General features: G+C 41.4%; 1 protein-coding gene across 2 annotated transcripts; it reads left to right on the top strand.

Annotated features, from left to right (window-relative positions):
- Nucleotides 1-10,294: 10,294 nt before the first annotated feature.
- Nucleotides 10,295-16,003, top strand: LOC308348341 (keratin, type II cytoskeletal 6A-like). Of its 2 annotated transcripts, XM_080812353.1 has the most exons (9): nt 10,295-10,899; nt 11,820-12,034; nt 12,431-12,491; nt 12,650-12,745; nt 12,870-13,034; nt 13,565-13,690; nt 14,524-14,744; nt 14,970-15,004; nt 15,118-16,003. In XM_080812353.1, the coding sequence occupies exons 1-9, from the start codon at nt 10,360-10,362 to the stop codon at nt 15,369-15,371; spliced, it is 1,713 nt and encodes a 570-aa protein (XP_080668479.1). In that variant the 5' UTR covers nt 10,295-10,359; the 3' UTR covers nt 15,372-16,003. The 2 variants fall into 2 exon arrangements, with proteins under 2 accessions (XP_080668479.1, XP_080668480.1); XM_080812354.1 differs by lacking the exon at nt 14,970-15,004 and having other exon boundaries at nt 14,524-14,720; nt 15,353-15,915.
- The last annotated feature ends 665 nt before the right edge of the window (nt 16,004-16,668 follow it).

Here is a 16,668-nt window from a genome sequence, read left to right as displayed (position 1 = left end):
GCAACTCACCAAACCAGGAATAGAGGACAACTTCCTAATCTTAATAAAGAACATTAAAAAAAACCCTTATAGCTCATATCACACTTACTGGTGAGAGACTGGACCCTTTTTTTCTGAGGTTGAGAATGAGACAAGCGTGTGTTCTCTCTCCACTTTTATTCAACATCGTGTTGGAAATTCCAGCCAGTGCAGTAGATGAGAGAGAGCAATAAAAATTATACAGATTAGAAGTGAAGTAATAAAGCTGTCTTTATTCCCAGATGACATGATAGTCTATGTATAAATCTGAAAGATTTTGTGAAAAATCTCCTGGAAAAAAAAAAGCCAGTATAACAAAGTTGTAGTATACAAGGTTACTATTTAAAAAGTCATTTGCGGGGCACCTGAGTGGCTCAGTAGGTTAAGTGACTGCCTTTGGCTCAGCTCAGGTCATGATCCTGGGGTCCTGGGATTGAGTACCACATCAGGCTCCCAGCTCCATGGGGAGTCTGCTTCTCCCTCTGACCTCCTCTCTCATGCTCTCTCACTCTGTCTCTCTCTCTCTCAAACAAATAAATAAAATCTTTTAAAAAATAAATAAAATAAAAAGTCATTTGCTTTTTGATATACCAGTAGTAAAGAAGTAAATGTTGAAATTTTAAAAAGTATCATTCATAGTAGTACCAAAAGATTAAGTACTTAGGTATCAATCTAATAAAATATTAAGAGCATCTTGTGTGGAAAATTATAAAATATTGATGGAAGAAATCAAAAGTGTAAGTGTATGAGTAGACATTGTATATTTATGGATTAGAAGATTCAGTATTATTCAGATGTCAATTCTTCCCAATTTGCTATATAGAGTCAACACAATCTCAATTGAAATTTTAGCAAGCTCTTTTGTTGATTATCAACAAGTTGATTCTAAAATTTATATGGAAAGGCAAAAGACTTTTGCAAAGGTTAAAAAAGTGAAGCACAGGATGACATATTGAGGGCAGTTAAACCTTTCTCTGTGATACTGTATGAATTCACAACACTCTGAATTTGTTACAAGCTCAAGAATTTTGTAGTGCAAGAGTGAAATTTAATATTTGAAATTTAAAAAGAGGGCACCTGGGTAGTTTGGTTGGTTAAGCATCCGCCTTTGGCTCAGGTCATGATCCCAGGGTCCTGGGATCAAGCCCCATGTTGGGATTCCTGCTCGATGGGGAGCCTGCTCCTCCCTCTCGCTCTGATGCTCTCCTGCTTGTGCTTGCTCTGTGTGTGTGTGTGTGTGTGTGTGTGTGTGTGCAAATTAAAAAGGAATAATTATAAGACTGAGCAATCCCAAGATGAAATGTAAAATGTGGGAAAAAAACCTACTATATTACAGATGTATGAAACAACCTCATGGAAGGGGCTGGAGATAAAGCCTGACCTAAGCAACTTTGGAAATGAGTGGAATCTGTAAGACTAAAGGCTAAGAGGAACTATACATACATGCTATGGTTGATAAGGTTGATTCCCACAGGGATATGGTATAATAATTGTGAAGCCACTATACACATATACTGGCGTTAAATAATTAAGTAAATGGATGGCAGATGCTTAGAACCAGGTTTCTCACTGTTGGTGCAAGTTTACATATAAGCAAAAGAAAAAGCTAAAATGATCTTTATGGTAATGAATTAAAGATGTAGACATCAGCATGGGTTTATGGTTAGTTTAACATAGATACAGATGGTTACATATGGTAACATTTATAGATATGTGTATATGCAGGAAATGCTAGAATGTACACATTGTTTTTTTACCTCCACCACCTAAGGGCACCTGGAAACAATGACACTCTAGCAGCACATCTAGCACCCAGATCTTGGTTTCTAATACCATGACCCATATAAGTGTGATGGTTAATTTTATGCATCAAGTTGACTAAGCCATACGGTGCCCAGATATTTGGCCAAAATTTATTCTGGGTATTTATGTCAGGAAGTTTTCAGATGAGATTAACATTTAAACTTGTAGTTTGTGTGGAGTTGATTGCCCTTCGTAATGTGGGTGGGCCTCATCCAGTCTTTGGAAGGTCTGGAGAGAACAAAAGTCTGACCCTCTCCTAAAGAAGCAATTCTCTTGCTTTGAGGGCCTTCAAACTGGGACATCAGCATTTCCTGGCTCTGCAACAGCTTGCCAGCCTTCAGACTTGAACTGGAACAGCAACTAAGCAGATTTTGGACTTGCCAGCCTCCATATCACACAAGCCAATGGCTTGTAACAAATCACTTTATATATAAATATATATATATAATATATGTGCCTACAAATATCATATATAGATATAGATACATGCAAAAAAGATTTATTATAAGGAATTGGTTCATGTGATTATATATATTATATAAAAAGCATTTATTATATATATAAAACATTTACTATAGATTTATGATATATAATTATATGTATTTATATATAAGTATCTGTATTGTATATATCATAAATCCATAATGTGTTTTTGTACATATATATGTTGTGTATGTGTGTGTGTGTGCATGTGTGCGTGTGTGTATCTGCTTGGCTCTGTTTCTTTGGAAAACCCTGACTAACACCATTAAGAATAAAGAAGGCTCCCTGGAGAAATGACTGATTCTAGGACTGGGATAAGAAATACACAAAATAACTCCAAAGCATCTTTCAGTGCCAAAAATTTAGGAAATAATAAAAAAGCCCACTGAAAGAGCTCCTAATGGTCAAACTGGAACAGGTTTTTTTTTTAATTTTTTATTTCTTTTCAGTGTAACAGTATTCATTGTTTTTTCACCACACCCAGTGCTCCATGCAATCCATGCCCTCCATAATACCCACCACCTGGTTCCCCCAACCTCCCACCCCCCGCCCCTTCAAAACCCTCAGGTTGTTTTTCAGAGTCCATAGTCTCTCATGGTTCACCTCCCCTTCCAATTTCCCTCAACTCCCTTCTCCTCTCCATCTACCCTTGTCCTCCATATTATTTGTTATGCTCCACAAATAAGTGAAAACATATGAACAGTTTTTTACCAGAAAGGAAAGAAGGAAGGAAGGAAGGAAGGAAGGAAGGAAGGAAGGAAGGAAGGAAAGAAGAGAGGGAGGAGGAAGAAATACCTGATTGTAATGAAAATATAAAATAAATAATCATGAGCCCATACTGATACAAATAAATGATTAAATTAATTAATTAATGAGGGAAGATAGACTACTCTGGTGCAGAATTCCCAGTTATTTACATAGGTGTCTCCCTTCCAGCAGATAGTGAGTAACTCCTCCCCTCCCCAGTGTGAGCTATGCATGATTTTGTTCCAAAGAGTATGAAGGAAAGGGGTAAAAGAATAATGACTTCACAAAAATCTGAGAAACACTTCCTCAGCCAGATGATCACGGTTAACATCAACAGTGATAAATCATGTCAATAGCATGCATGCTTGATAATATGTGATGAGAATGGCAATTCTCATTGCCAAAAACATCTTCCTCTCAAAATAACGTAACATCAGAGTCATCATGAAAAAACAAAGAGACAAAGCCCAACGTCCAAATGTGGAAATCTACAAAATATCTGGCCGCTGCTTCTCAAAACTTTCAAAGTCATCAAAACGAGGAAAGCCTGACAAACAGTCTCAGACAACAAGAGTTAAGGAGACATAATGACTAAATGTAATGTAGTATCCTGGATGATATCCTAGAATAGAAAAAAGGACATCAGGCTAAAGCTAAAGAAATCCAAATAAAGTACAGACTAGTTAATAATAATAATAATAATAATAATAATAAATATATACATTCCTTCAATGTGACAAATGCACCATACTAATGTGAGGTATTAATAATAGGGAAATTGGGTGTGTGGGGTCCACAGGACCTCTCTGTATTATCTTCACAATTTTTAAATAAATCTAAAATTGTTTTAAAGTAAAAAGTTTATTACGAATGTGCTTAAGGTGTGGGGCTCAAAGTATTTTTAACTAATGCCAAATTTGTAACCAAAATTATAATACAAATAAGGTGGAGAGAGAGAGACAGAAGCAGAGAAATAATTGAAGGACATATGCTAAAACAATAATACTGATTATCTCTAGTTTATAAACCTAAATAACCTGTATTAATTTTAAGTTGTGTACTTTCTGAATATTAAATGTTGAGCATAAATCCTTTTCATCATTGAAACATATTTCAAAAAAGGGAAAAGAAAGTGTCTGTCAATGACGTCCTAAGTATAGGAGATCTGAGATTAAATGTGGTTATGCTTTTTGGTACAAAGGAAGAAAAGATTTAAATCTTGATTTAAAGCCCTTGTGAAGAAAACATTGGATTTTATTCCTTTCCCCACTGAGAACTGAATAAGAAGGAATGGATTTCTTTTGCAACAACAAAGACTTGTTCTTGAGGCAAGGACTGAGCTTTCAGAACCAATGGTGGTTAGATAGTGGATTTGGCTCCTAAGAAGCCTAGCCAATTGCCTTCTTCAGTACAGAGTCCATGTATCTGGAAAAGATAGGAAATACATCTTTCTAGTAACACCCTCAAGTAGAAAAACTTTTAGCTAGTTAGACAACATACCCAAAGTCTACCATACCTGCATCCTCTGCAATTCAACATGATTGCTAGTGGGCAGTCCAAGGTAGATTCCAGCTGCATTTAGGTAGAATCCTGAGCACATCCCAATGCATGGAATCACATCTCATAGCAGGGAAGGGTGCAGCATAATCAGGGGAGGGAATGCTTCAGAAAGGGTTTAAGAGCAGGCTGCTCTTCTCTGCCCTGCTCCATGCCCCAGGAGGCAATCCCTACAGACTTCCTTGCTGACTACCTATTCATTGTATTTGACTTTATGAAAAGCTGGCAGTTGATCCAAGGATGGGATGACAAAGGGTTGAAGTATCTCTGGAAGTAGCTGTACCCTTTTGACCATGACTCCTGTCGGGCAGTCCCTTCTCAATGTTTTCACTTACTAGACTCCAGGGGCACCATGATGCCCTTGGTACTAAAAAGTAGGGATGGGGCAGGAAAAGCATCCTCTTTAGGTCTTGGAGGCATACCCACTCAAAGGCTCCATTTCTCCCAACAATTTTACAGTCCCCAACCTCTTCATGCTCCTTTAGCAGGCCACTTCTTTAAGGCTACTGTCATCTGTATCTGTACTCCTCTCACTGAAGAAACTCTGTTCCATCAGTTGTGGTAATGAAGGACCTTACGTTCCTGCTTCTGTCTGAAACCACCAGCCTAGAATTTGTCTGGATGCTCAAGAAAGTTTTCTTTCACCTCTTTCTCTCTATTTCCTTTACCTAATTTGTTTTTCTTTGTAGTACTTGGAGAAAGTAGGCCTAGAGAAATCACAAACTGCTTTCAGTAGATTTATTTTTAATCATAACATTGATACTGTTACTTTTATACTATCCTAAGTATGGCCCAGAACAAAGCAAATAAATAATATGTTTATGTCATTCAGGACAAAGAATTCAGGGTGAGAAACAATAAATACAGATATAAAATCATCCTGTAATTCTCTGTTTGAATTGAAAATATTAGTACAAACTTTTGATTTGTTTTTGAATATATTCTTACATCTTTCCTAGTTCTGTCCATTGAAAATATTTCAAGGGGCACCTGGGTGGCTCAGTGGGTTAAAGCCTCTGCCTTCGGCTCAGATCATGATCCCAGGGTCCTGGGATCGAGCCCCATATCGGGCTCTCTGCTCAGTGGGGAGCCTGCTTCCCCCTCTCTCTCTCTGCCTGACTTTCTGCCTACTTGTGATCTCTATCAAACAAATAAATGAAATCTTAAATAAATACATAAATAGAAAATATTTCAAAATAGAGACAACCCAGTAACAATGAGTGCTCCTATCATCCAAATTCTAGTTTATGAATATGATTTCCCAATAAAGGAACCACAGTTATTTGGCAAAATGGCTGATTCCATGTCCATTGCAAGGTAAGTACAAGGTAAGCAAGAGACATCTCATCACAGAAAACAAGGAAGTTATTAAAGCCGAATGGGTCTTGTCAAAAGGACACAGAAGCTAGTCTGAAAAAATCCCATTGGCCTAAAATGGGACACTTTAAGCACCTGAAGGACTAATGGCTGCAATGGACTAAAACATATCAAATACATATATATTTTTAGACTATGAATTTATAATTATACCGAAAAAATTAAAACAAATTACCGAACTAAAATCTTCCTTGATTACCTTGGAAATTGCTGGACTCCCAATCCATTAGTCTAAAAAGTGATTTTTAAAAGGAAAAGAATCAAGTACTTCTCTCGACTCTCCTGGATGAATTAACTATTAGTTTACCTAAATAGTAAACCTGAAGAGTCTTTCTTCATAGATGATCCCTGGCTAATAAATACAGAGGCAGGATGATAAAATCAGAAAGTTGCCATTTTGCAGCCCCTAATGAAATAGTGAGTCTAGGGAGAGATCAATGAATACTATAATCTTAGATGAAACTTTATTGTGTACTTTTCAGTGGAGGGAGGGAGCCAAACCACAGAAGTCCCCTGATCAGTCTTTATGTCGCTAAAAATTGGACAACTAGTACTGTGTACCTCATGGTCTATGTGACAGGAATACAGAGCACAACTAGTACTAATCTTGCCTGAAACGATGGAGATAAATCTAATTGACTGCAGTACAGATACTGTTACACAGGAACACTGGGGCTAGAATTTACGTGACACCAACGGGAGACAACAAATCAAATCCAGCATGTAGACATTCCGTAGAAAAAAATAATTTCTCCACAAATCAATGGCCTAGGAAAGAAAAAGAAAGAGTTCGTTATCAAACCAAAGAAACCTAAGTGACATGGCGGTCAAATGCAATATGTGAACCGACTTAGCATGTTGCTTCCAGCAAAACAAGATCAAATGACATCAAATGACATCCTTGAGATAATCAGAGAAATTCAAATAGAGGTGGCTATTAGATATCATTTACAAAGGCCTATTCACAAAGAACTGTTGCTGAAGAGAGCTATAGGACTTTCATGCAGTTAAATTAAAAAACTCTTATTACTTAGACCTGTCTGCAACTGTTTACAAGTGAACTGCTTTTATGTCTGGATTTCCTTTAAGTGACTTCAACAAAAGTAGTAGAGGATTTAGATATAAAAAGAAGGGGGAAAACCTAGCGATTCACAGACCTGTACCCCTGGGGATAAAAATACATTATATGTTTATTAAAATAAAAAAATTTATTTAAAAAAAGAAGGGGGATTGAGGACACAATAATGAGAAAACATTGATAATTGTTTAATCTGGGTGATTGGTACCTGGTGGTTTATATGCTATTCTCTGTGATTGTATGTACTCAAAATGTTCGCTGATAAAAATTTCATTTAAGCAATTAAGTAAGTTGTCACACTGAGGAAAGCATTTAATTTAGGGTTTAATTTCTACTGACAGGAAATATGATGTCCTATAGAAAACTGTCGGGTGACTCCCAATCTGGCTCTGGGGAAGAGAGGCCCTGAGGACAAAGACGTCTGCACTGAATAAAATTGTTTCCATGCAGTGTGAGAGAGGAAAAAGTAATATTTCTACTTTAAGTTATTAGCTTGATATTTCGGTTAGTATGATATTTTAAATACAAATATGTGAACGGGAGACTTCTGAATGGAATGTAGCAGATGAGAGGGAGGCATTTCCCCCTTCTCAGAAATTACCTGAAAACAAGAAGAACAAGAAACACAAAGGTAAACTCCACCCTCAACCATCAAAATGAAAAGATCTTAAAATCCCTAAATAAAAAAAAAAAGAAGAAGAATATTCTCTCAGAAATAGAGACACACAAGCACAGCTGTTGAGAAAACTCAGAGAAAAGATGGCCACAGCCACAGATCTCAGTGAAGAACACTCTCCACCAACTGACAAATCAAAACCAAAGAGCCTGGTAACCACGAAGGAACAGCAAACAAAGCTAATGCAGGTTTCCCTACATGCCAGCCACTGCTGACTCACTGAGCTCCTGCCAAGTCACCATAAAGGACACTTCATCAAGTGCAAATCCACGATTCCCTTGTCTGCAACAGTCAGAACTGGGTGTGTGGGCGGGAGGCAGGACCCCATTTGTCATGAAGGTTCTAGAAACTGTGAAGGCAGAGCTGAATAAGGAATCACTCGAGGCCTATTAGCAGCATTTTATTGGGAAGAAAAGAAAGCTGAGAATGAATTGTGAGCCACTCTCCAGTACCCTTTGTTGGTTTGTCTGAACTAAAGCATAAAGGAATTATTCCCACAGCTCTGTGTTATAATGAGAATCCCTGTTAGCCTGGATATGGCTCTAGCCCCTATCCCAGAAGACTTCCTACAAGTGGCAGGTCCAGAATGGGTTCACTTCTTTCAGAGATGAGCACTGGTCAGGAAGGAACCATTCCAGGACCTTAATAGATATCTTACATTTAAACAAAAAACAAACAAAAAAATACAAAACAAACAAACAAACAAAAAAACAGGGAACAGGAAAAACAAGAGGCACATGAAAAACACTCAACAGAAAAAAGTTCCAATAAAATATTACCCAAATCTCGATGAAATAGACACCATGATACAATAAGAGAATGAAGGAACAAACGAATGGGATAATACAGGAGAAAATGTGAGCTTGTAGAGCTCAGAAAAGGAGCAAAGAAACAAGACAGCCCTAATAGAAATGAAGACGGAGCTGGAAGCAGACAAGGAGGCCAAGGTGCTGCTGAATGTACAGTAATGGATATAGAAGGGGAGGCAGGGAGAGGGGAGGGGAGCAAGAAGGCAGGAAGCAGCCATCATAGAGCACTGAAGGAGACTGAAGAGAAAACACCAATAAATACAACACAGGTGTAGCTGAAAAGAGAATATATGGGTGGGTTTTATATATACATTAGTATGCATACAATATATGCTTTTTAACAATAGGGGCACACTCTCTACATATACACTCCTGCCCAATACCTCTCTCCATCTCTCTCTCATAAACATACACACACACACACACACACACACACACACACACACACCCCACATATGCCAGGAAAAACACAGAAACATATCCAAATGAGGTTACTACAAAGATACACAGAAACTGGGAACGCTGCTTGCATCCATATATTGGCTGGCGGGACAATGGCCTGGAGCATGTATTTGTTTCTTGAACATCTATGACTTCTTAAATTTTTGAATATACAAATAAGTGTGTAAGTAATAATATTCAATATAAATAGGCAGTGTACTACATCTACCTCTGGAACATTTAAATATATAGAGAATTAAGTTTTTGGTTTTAACTATCACTTTACGGGATATAAAAAGAACACAGTAGGGTGTTAAGTGAGACACCCTGTTTATGCGGTTAGAAAACTTCAAGAATGAAACAAAGCATGGACAAATAACCTGGTTTCTTTAACAAATAAACTGTAAGAAAATTATGAAAGAGATCTAATGACTATAAAGATTTGAGATATATGATCTAAAATACATATCACCACGTACAACATGTATAGAGTTTATTTGGGTCCTGGTATGGAAAACCAAAATATAAAACATAAATAATCCTGACAGGACTATTTGAAAATTGAATAGATACTTGGTAATACTAATGAATATATAAACTTTTAAGATATGAAAATGATATTTTGGTTATATTTTTCTAAAGAGTGTCTCATTTAGTCATAAATATGAAGTGATATACCAAAGAGACAATATGATCTCTGGTATTCATTTTCAAATAATTTATAGTTGCTAAGGAATAGGGTGGGAATATGGAAGCTGTAAGATGGACCATGAGATAATGGCTTTATAAAGCCAGTTGATAAGAACATAGGAACTGAATGTCTTGTTATTTTACTCCCCTATGTGGGTAAAATTTTACATAAAAGGAAAAAAGTCATATTTAACTTTACTAATTATGAAAAAGAACAAGAATATTTTTATGATGGCATATGCAATAGAATTTTTCTATCTCCTATCTCTGCTGGGTACAACACAGGTGGAGAAGAGAGCACTTAGTATGTTCTGATGCACAAGCATAACATGCAGATCCTTTGTCTGAGACAGTGACTAACTCCTAGCTCAGTGAATTAAGAATGGTCTCATTGTACTGAGATCAAGTCAAAGCTGGAAGACAGGAGATATTTTTCCCTGACTAAAGGAAGCCAAAAATGCAATCTTCATATTTCATAACTTTTCTAATAATCCAGATGTGACATCACTGTTTGTAAAGCCCAACCCTTCCCAATCTGCAAGCTCACCTTCCAGGACGGAGCCCAACCCATTTCCACCATATATAAACTGCTGCCGGGAGGTTCATCTCACAGATCTGCTCCTCTCAGCCCTACCCTTCAGCCTCTCACGCTTTCTTCAGCCTTCTCCTCTTCAGGAACCATGTCTAGCAAATCTACCATGAGGAGCCAAAGCATCAGCCACCGTGGCTTCAGCGCCAGCTCAGCCAGAGTCCCAGGGGTCTGCCGCTCTGGCTTCAGCAGTGTCTCCGTGTCCCGCTCCAGGGGCAGTGGTGGCTTCGGTGGAGCGTGTGGAGGAGCCGGCTTTGGCAGCAGGAGCCTCTATGGCCTGGGTGGCTCCAAGAGGATCTCCATCGGAGGGGGCAGCTGTGCCATCAGAGGCGGATATGGTGGCAGTGTTGGAGGTGGCTTTGGCTATGGAGGTGGAGCCGCAAGTGGATTTGGTTTTGGTGGTGCAGCTGGTGGTGGCTTTGGGCTCGGTGGTGGACCTGGCTTTGCTGGTGGCTATGGGGGCTCTGGCTTCCCTGTGTGCCCTCCTGGAGGCATCCAAGAGGTCACCGTCAACCAGAATCTCCTCACTCCTCTGAACCTGCAAATCGACCCCACCATCCAGAGGGTGAGGACTGAGGAGAGGGAGCAGATCAAGACCCTCAACAACAAGTTTGCCTCCTTCATTGACAAGGTGAGCCATGAGCACCTGCCTCCACTGGGATTCCAGAGTCCCCAAACTAGACAAGTAACCTGTGTCCTACCAGGGGGAGACTCAGGAGGAAGGGAGGGAGAAGAGGACTGGGACTCGCTCTCCCCTGGGATGCCAGGTGGGCTCCATGTTCACAACAGGCAGAAGGTGATGGAAATCATTTAAAACCACTGGGTCTCTTAAGTGTCCTTCATCATTCCCAGGGAAAAATACTCTACTTTTGATAAGCATGAAGCAAAAGAAGGCAGTGAGAGAACGGAATGGGTTAGCTTTCCCTTCTGAAGATTCCTAGAGATTAAAAAATAACGCCGACAGAAATCTCCTCGAGGACTCTGGGCATGAGGAAAGAGTGAGAAAAAGAAAAGAAAAGGACTTCTGCCTGGCTTAGAAGAAAAAGACGTAGAAACATTTATATAGCCATAGAAATACTAACTGGGTAGAACCAGAGCATGACCATTAAGGTGTTTCTTGTAGAGGGCAACCATGTACTGAAACAGAAGTTATTGGAATCCAATCATTAGCTACATTGGATTTAATTGTTAGATTCTGTACATTTAATATGCTTTTAACTGAAGTACGATTTAAAAAAAAACTGTGCAACATAATGGGGAAATATATGATTGTGTTTTTCAATGAAAAGAAAAGAACTATTAAACGTCACTGATAGGCAGCATAACTTACCTAGTGAGAAGACTTCATATGTCCAAGGAAGAATTTCACACAGGATCACAAGAGTGGGAAGGAAATAGGTTTGTAGGTCCAACACTGTCAGCCTGAGCCTCTGTATATGCTGTGGTAGCCCAGGTGCCAGGTGACACCCCAGGCGTGCCTGGGCACCTGACAATGCCCATCTCTTTCTCCTTTGCTTTCTCCGGGCAAATAATCACCTTGTCTTCCTCCAGGTGCGGTTCTTGGAGCAACAGAACAAGGTCCTGGACACCAAGTGGACTCTGCTCCAGGAGCAGGGCACCAAGACCGTGAGGCAGAACCTGGAGCCCTTGTTTGAACAGTACATCAACAACCTCAGGAGACAGCTGGACAGCATCCTGGGGGAGAGGGGCCGCCTGGACTCAGAGCTGAGGAACATGCAGGACACAGTGGAGGACTTCAAGAACAAGTGAGTTCAAGGAGAAAAGGGGCTTCAGTTCCCTGAAGCAGACGCTTGAAGACTGCCAGGTGACCAGGCCCAGATGCGGGCATGGCTCCGTAGGGAAACAGGTCCATGGAAATGAAAATCACAGTCATTGCCCCAAAACAACCCCCAAAGAACAAATGGGCCATAGAGGTGGGTGGGGAGAGAAAAGATATGAGGAATTGAGGGAAAACACACACACACACACACACACACACACACACATTGTGTGTGTGTGTGTGTGTGTGTGTGTGTGTGGCTCAGTGGCAGGAAAGCTCCATTTGGACATACCTGTTTTGTGGAAAGTTGGGATCCCAGGCTGATCTTACTGTATCATCTCCAGCTCTGGCTCAATCATGTCTTACTTTGTTCCAATTCTAGATATGAAGATGAAATCAACAAGCGCACAGCAGCAGAGAATGAATTTGTGACTCTGAAGAAGGTGAGCTGATGAAGATCAGGGGATCATGTTCCTTTGTAGAGGAGGAGGACTCTGGGTCTCTGCACACATCCAAGATGAGAATAAGAGGGGGAGACTCAAAGGTGTTGAGGCTGGGAAGGAGGGCTCAGCTGACTCCAAGTTGTTGGCTTATTCCCCAGGATGTGGATGCTGCCTACATGAATAAGGTTGAACTGCAAGCCAAGGTAGATGCTCTCACAGATGAGATCAACTTCACCAGAGCCCTGTATGACGCAGTAAGCATCTCCACTCCTCTTTTATTTGTTGTGATGGGGCTCTGCAAAGGGTGGAAGATCTTGGGGTTGGATACCTCTGTCAATGCCACAGGAAAGGATGATCTGACCATCTTCTGCTCTGCAGGAACTGTCTCAGATGCAAACCCACGTCTCAGACACTTCTGTGGTCCTGTCCATGGACAACAACCGTAACCTGGACCTGGACAGCATCATCGCTGAAGTCAAAGCCCAATATGAGGAGATTGCTCAGAGGAGTCGGGCTGAGGCTGAGTCCTGGTACCAGAGCAAGGTGAGGCTTGAGTTGACAGCTGCCCAGGAATGCCTGTGTCCCCTGCCTGATCACTAGCGAGGCTACAGACTTTGCTGGGAAATCTGCTGTAAGGAAGCTGATATTTTCTCATAAGGTGTGTACCCTGACCTCACAGACCAGGCATTTACAGAATTTGTGTCCAAATTTGATAAGCCAAGAACCCAAGTCACTAGATAAAGACCTAGTGTTCTTTGCTTTTGTCCTCTCCCTGATCCTGGCTCTCAGAAACAGGATACAGAACATTGCTGGTCCACAAATGAACTAGGCAGACAGTGGTCCATTAGAGACAGGGTCTGTGATGAATGTACGGTATCCAATGACCTTGGACCACATCAACTTTCCCTAAAAACCCTTGGCGAGAAGCCACTGGCTTCATGGTCCAAATGTGTTAAATGCCTCATTTGGAAGGCAAGCCACTGTTGGGATGTGAAAGCCCATATACACCATCTTCTCTCTCTCTCTCTCTCTCTCTCTCTCTCTCTCTCTCTCCCTCTCTCCCTGGATTTCAGTATGAGGAGCTGCAGCTCACAGCAGGCAGACACGGGGACGACCTGCGCAACACCAAGCAGGAGATTGCTGAGATCAACCGCATGATCCAGAGGCTGAGATCCGAGATCGACCATGTCAAGAAGCAGGTATGGTGGGGGCTCTGGAGAGGAAAAACATCCTTTCCTTGCTACACCACCAGGTGGTCATCAGCCACCATTTGGGAAATGCTGGGAAATGAGGGAACAGCAGAGAGAGAGGAGGACACACAGCTCCCACCCTTGAGAATTCCCACAGATCGGGGCACGTGGATGCCAACACTACAGAATGATACAGTCACATCACAAGAATAATCCCAGTTAGTCAGACGTAAAAAGATAGTCTTAGGACTTTTAAAGAGGTTACTTAAGGAGAGTAGTTGTTTTAGGAATATAAGAAACAAGTCAGGAAAGAAAAAAGGAGGCCAGAAGGGGGGTAAGATTGTTTCAAATCTGCTCAAGATTCAATGGAAAAAGAAAGTTGAGCAAGGACCAAGGGTGAAGATCAGTATTGCCCAAGTATGTTAGAATCCCTTAGGAGTGAAGAAGTCAAGATCTCCACAGCTAGATGTGAAACTCATCTGCTTAAGTGAGGATGCTCCTAATTTTGTATAAGTTAGTGTGGCATCCACATGAGGTCAACAGAAGAGATTCCAGTCTGGCTTTGAAGACAGCACTCAAAAGAAATGAGTAGGTCCATTTCTTCCAAATTTGCTGGTATTTTGTCCAGTATAGTGCAGGGAGGTTAAAAAAGGGCACAGGTTTTCTCATGTGGCTCCCAAACTAACTCATTTGTGCCCAACAGAGAAAGACTGGGCAAAAAGAGGAAGAAGGCCCTTTCTATGATATTGGACTCTGGAACTTCTCCTCACTAGAAAGAAGTGTGTTTAGTCTCCTCTAGAGGACTGAATCTCAAGTTCATCCTGCCTATATTCCTCTTCTAGTGTGCCAACCTGCAGTCCGCCATCGCTGATGCTGAGCAGCGTGGGGAGATGGCCCTCAAGGATGCCAAGAACAAGCTGGCTGGGCTGGAGGATGCCCTGCAGAAGGCCAAGCAGGACATGGCCAGGTTGCTGAAGGAGTACCAGGAGCTGATGAATGTTAAACTGGCCCTGGATGTGGAGATTGCCACCTACAGGAAGCTGCTGGAGGGCGAGGAGTGCAGGTGGGTAACTTAGCACAGAAGCCCCTCAAACATCCTGGATCCAGGTTCAGGATGTCGGGCCATGACACAAGTTGAAGGCACCCTAGTTATGGCCATAGTGGCTACTCTCAGAGAACCGTTTCCAAGGCAGCTTCCCCATGGGCTATCCTCACATCGAGGTTTCCCACTCTGGTCCATGGGTAGCTCTCTGAGGTCTCATGCCCCCTGTGTCTTCTCCCTTCCTAGGCTGAGTGGCGAAGGCGTTGGACAAGTCAACATCTGTAAGTACCTTTGCTCACCTCCTTCCCTTGCCCTTGTGCTCCTCTGACTGGACTGAGGCTGGCAGAATGAGCTCACTGTGTCCTTTGTGTCTTTGTCCCTCTCCCCTTCACAGCTGTGGTGCAGTCCACCGTGTCTGGCGGCTATGGCAGCGCTGGTGGCTATGGCAGTGCCAGCGGTATGGGCGGTGGCTCAGGCCTGGGCGGAGGCAGCGGCTACTCCTATGGCAGCGGCCACAGCCTTGGAGCTGGCTTTAGTTCCAGCAGTGGCAGAGGCATGGGCGGTGGCTTCAGCTCCTCTGGAGGCAGCAGCTCCACCATCAAGTACACCACCACCTCATCCTCCAGCAGGAAGAGCTACAAGCACTAAGTCCTGCCATCGGCTCTTGGTCCCACGTTGTCCCTGTCTACAGCTGCATTGCCCTCTCTCAGGCCACATCTCCTCTCTTGTCTCTGATTTCTCTTACTTTCTGAGTTTGAGCTGAGGTTGCTGAGCACCTTCATGTCACCTCACTGCTGATATCTGACCCACGTGATCATCCATTGCTCACCATAGAAGGTCAACCTCTGATTTACATCATAATATAACCACTACTGGGTCTCAGTTTGTTCCCAAAAATATTACTCTCTTGCCTCCACTACTTTTTATATGAGGCTGAGAATCAGAAGGAAATTATCTCTGCCCATTTTCATTACAGAAACACTGCCTGGATCCTTGTCCAGAACAGAGCAACTTGCCCTTTGCTTCCAGGTACCAGGAATTCCCCAAGTTCCCAGTGTTAGGTTCCTCCTCTCTTGCAATGGTCTTGAAAGCAAAAGTGACTAGTTTTACAATGTATAGAATCTGTATCCCTGTGACATTCCTTCTGCTCTTTGCTTTCTTCTAATAGCTAAATAAAGCAGATTTATTACATAATGCATTGTTTTATGACCTTGATTTGTTAGCTTGAGCTTTTCAATGGACAAATACCTGTTTATTTATTAAAGATACTCCCACTCCCCACTTACTTCACTCTTTTCCTTGAGAGAGACACAAAAGCCTACAGTTTAGCATCCTGACACTCAGATTTCCTTCCTAGATAAGATTTCATTTAAATATTTGTCAAATGGAATGGGAAGAATCTGGTCTACCATCATTTTATACTCTGATTTTTACTGCCTGCATCAGGTTGAAATGGCTTGATCTCTAAGACCATTTCATTACATCCCACAGGGATGAACCCTATACTGTCAGTTGGGGAAGTGTATTTCTGACCTATCAGATCAAAAGAACATTTAATAAGAGATAAGATATTTGATTTTTACTGGGAATTAGCCTCATGACCAAGGAATTTGCCTGACAAGGTATATCAAGAGAAGTTAAAGTGTACATACTTCTGAACTGCAATTATCTTTCTAGAAATGTATAATGAAGAAACAGCACAATTGTGGGAAGGTGTATGTACCTGGATGTGAATTCAAACAGTCTTCACAACAATGAAAAGTTGAAAATACTAGAGGTTCTCAAATTAAGAATCCAAAGACTCAGGCACAGAACTCATATGCTGATTTCTTGGTGTGAAGGCAAAACAAGAATGGAAATTCCCACCTTGTCACACCCTAAGACTCTCATGGATGGATGAAGCTGAGTCCTTGGTCCTCGGAAGAAATGCTTCCACATCTCCCCT

This window comes from Martes martes, assembly GCF_963455335.1.
Source record: "Martes martes genome assembly, chromosome: 8".
Taxonomy (NCBI): Eukaryota; Metazoa; Chordata; class Mammalia; order Carnivora; family Mustelidae; genus Martes; species Martes martes.
The sequence above is the reverse complement of the archived record's forward strand: the minus strand, read 5'-3'. Positions and strand labels throughout refer to the sequence as shown.

What these genes read in the sequence shown, in the direction of transcription:
- LOC308348341 (XM_080812353.1), top strand. Translation starts at nt 10,360, where the DNA reads ATGTCTAGCAAATCTACCATGAGGAGCCAAAGCATCAGCCACCGTGGC. An exon ending in TTGCCTCCTTCATTGACAAG is followed by an intron (nt 10,900 to 11,819) that starts GTGAGCCATGAG and finishes GTCTTCCTCCAG; the next exon opens with GTGCGGTTCTTGGAGCAACA. An exon ending in AGTCCTGGTACCAGAGCAAG is followed by an intron (nt 13,035 to 13,564) that starts GTGAGGCTTGAG and finishes CCTGGATTTCAG; the next exon opens with TATGAGGAGCTGCAGCTCAC.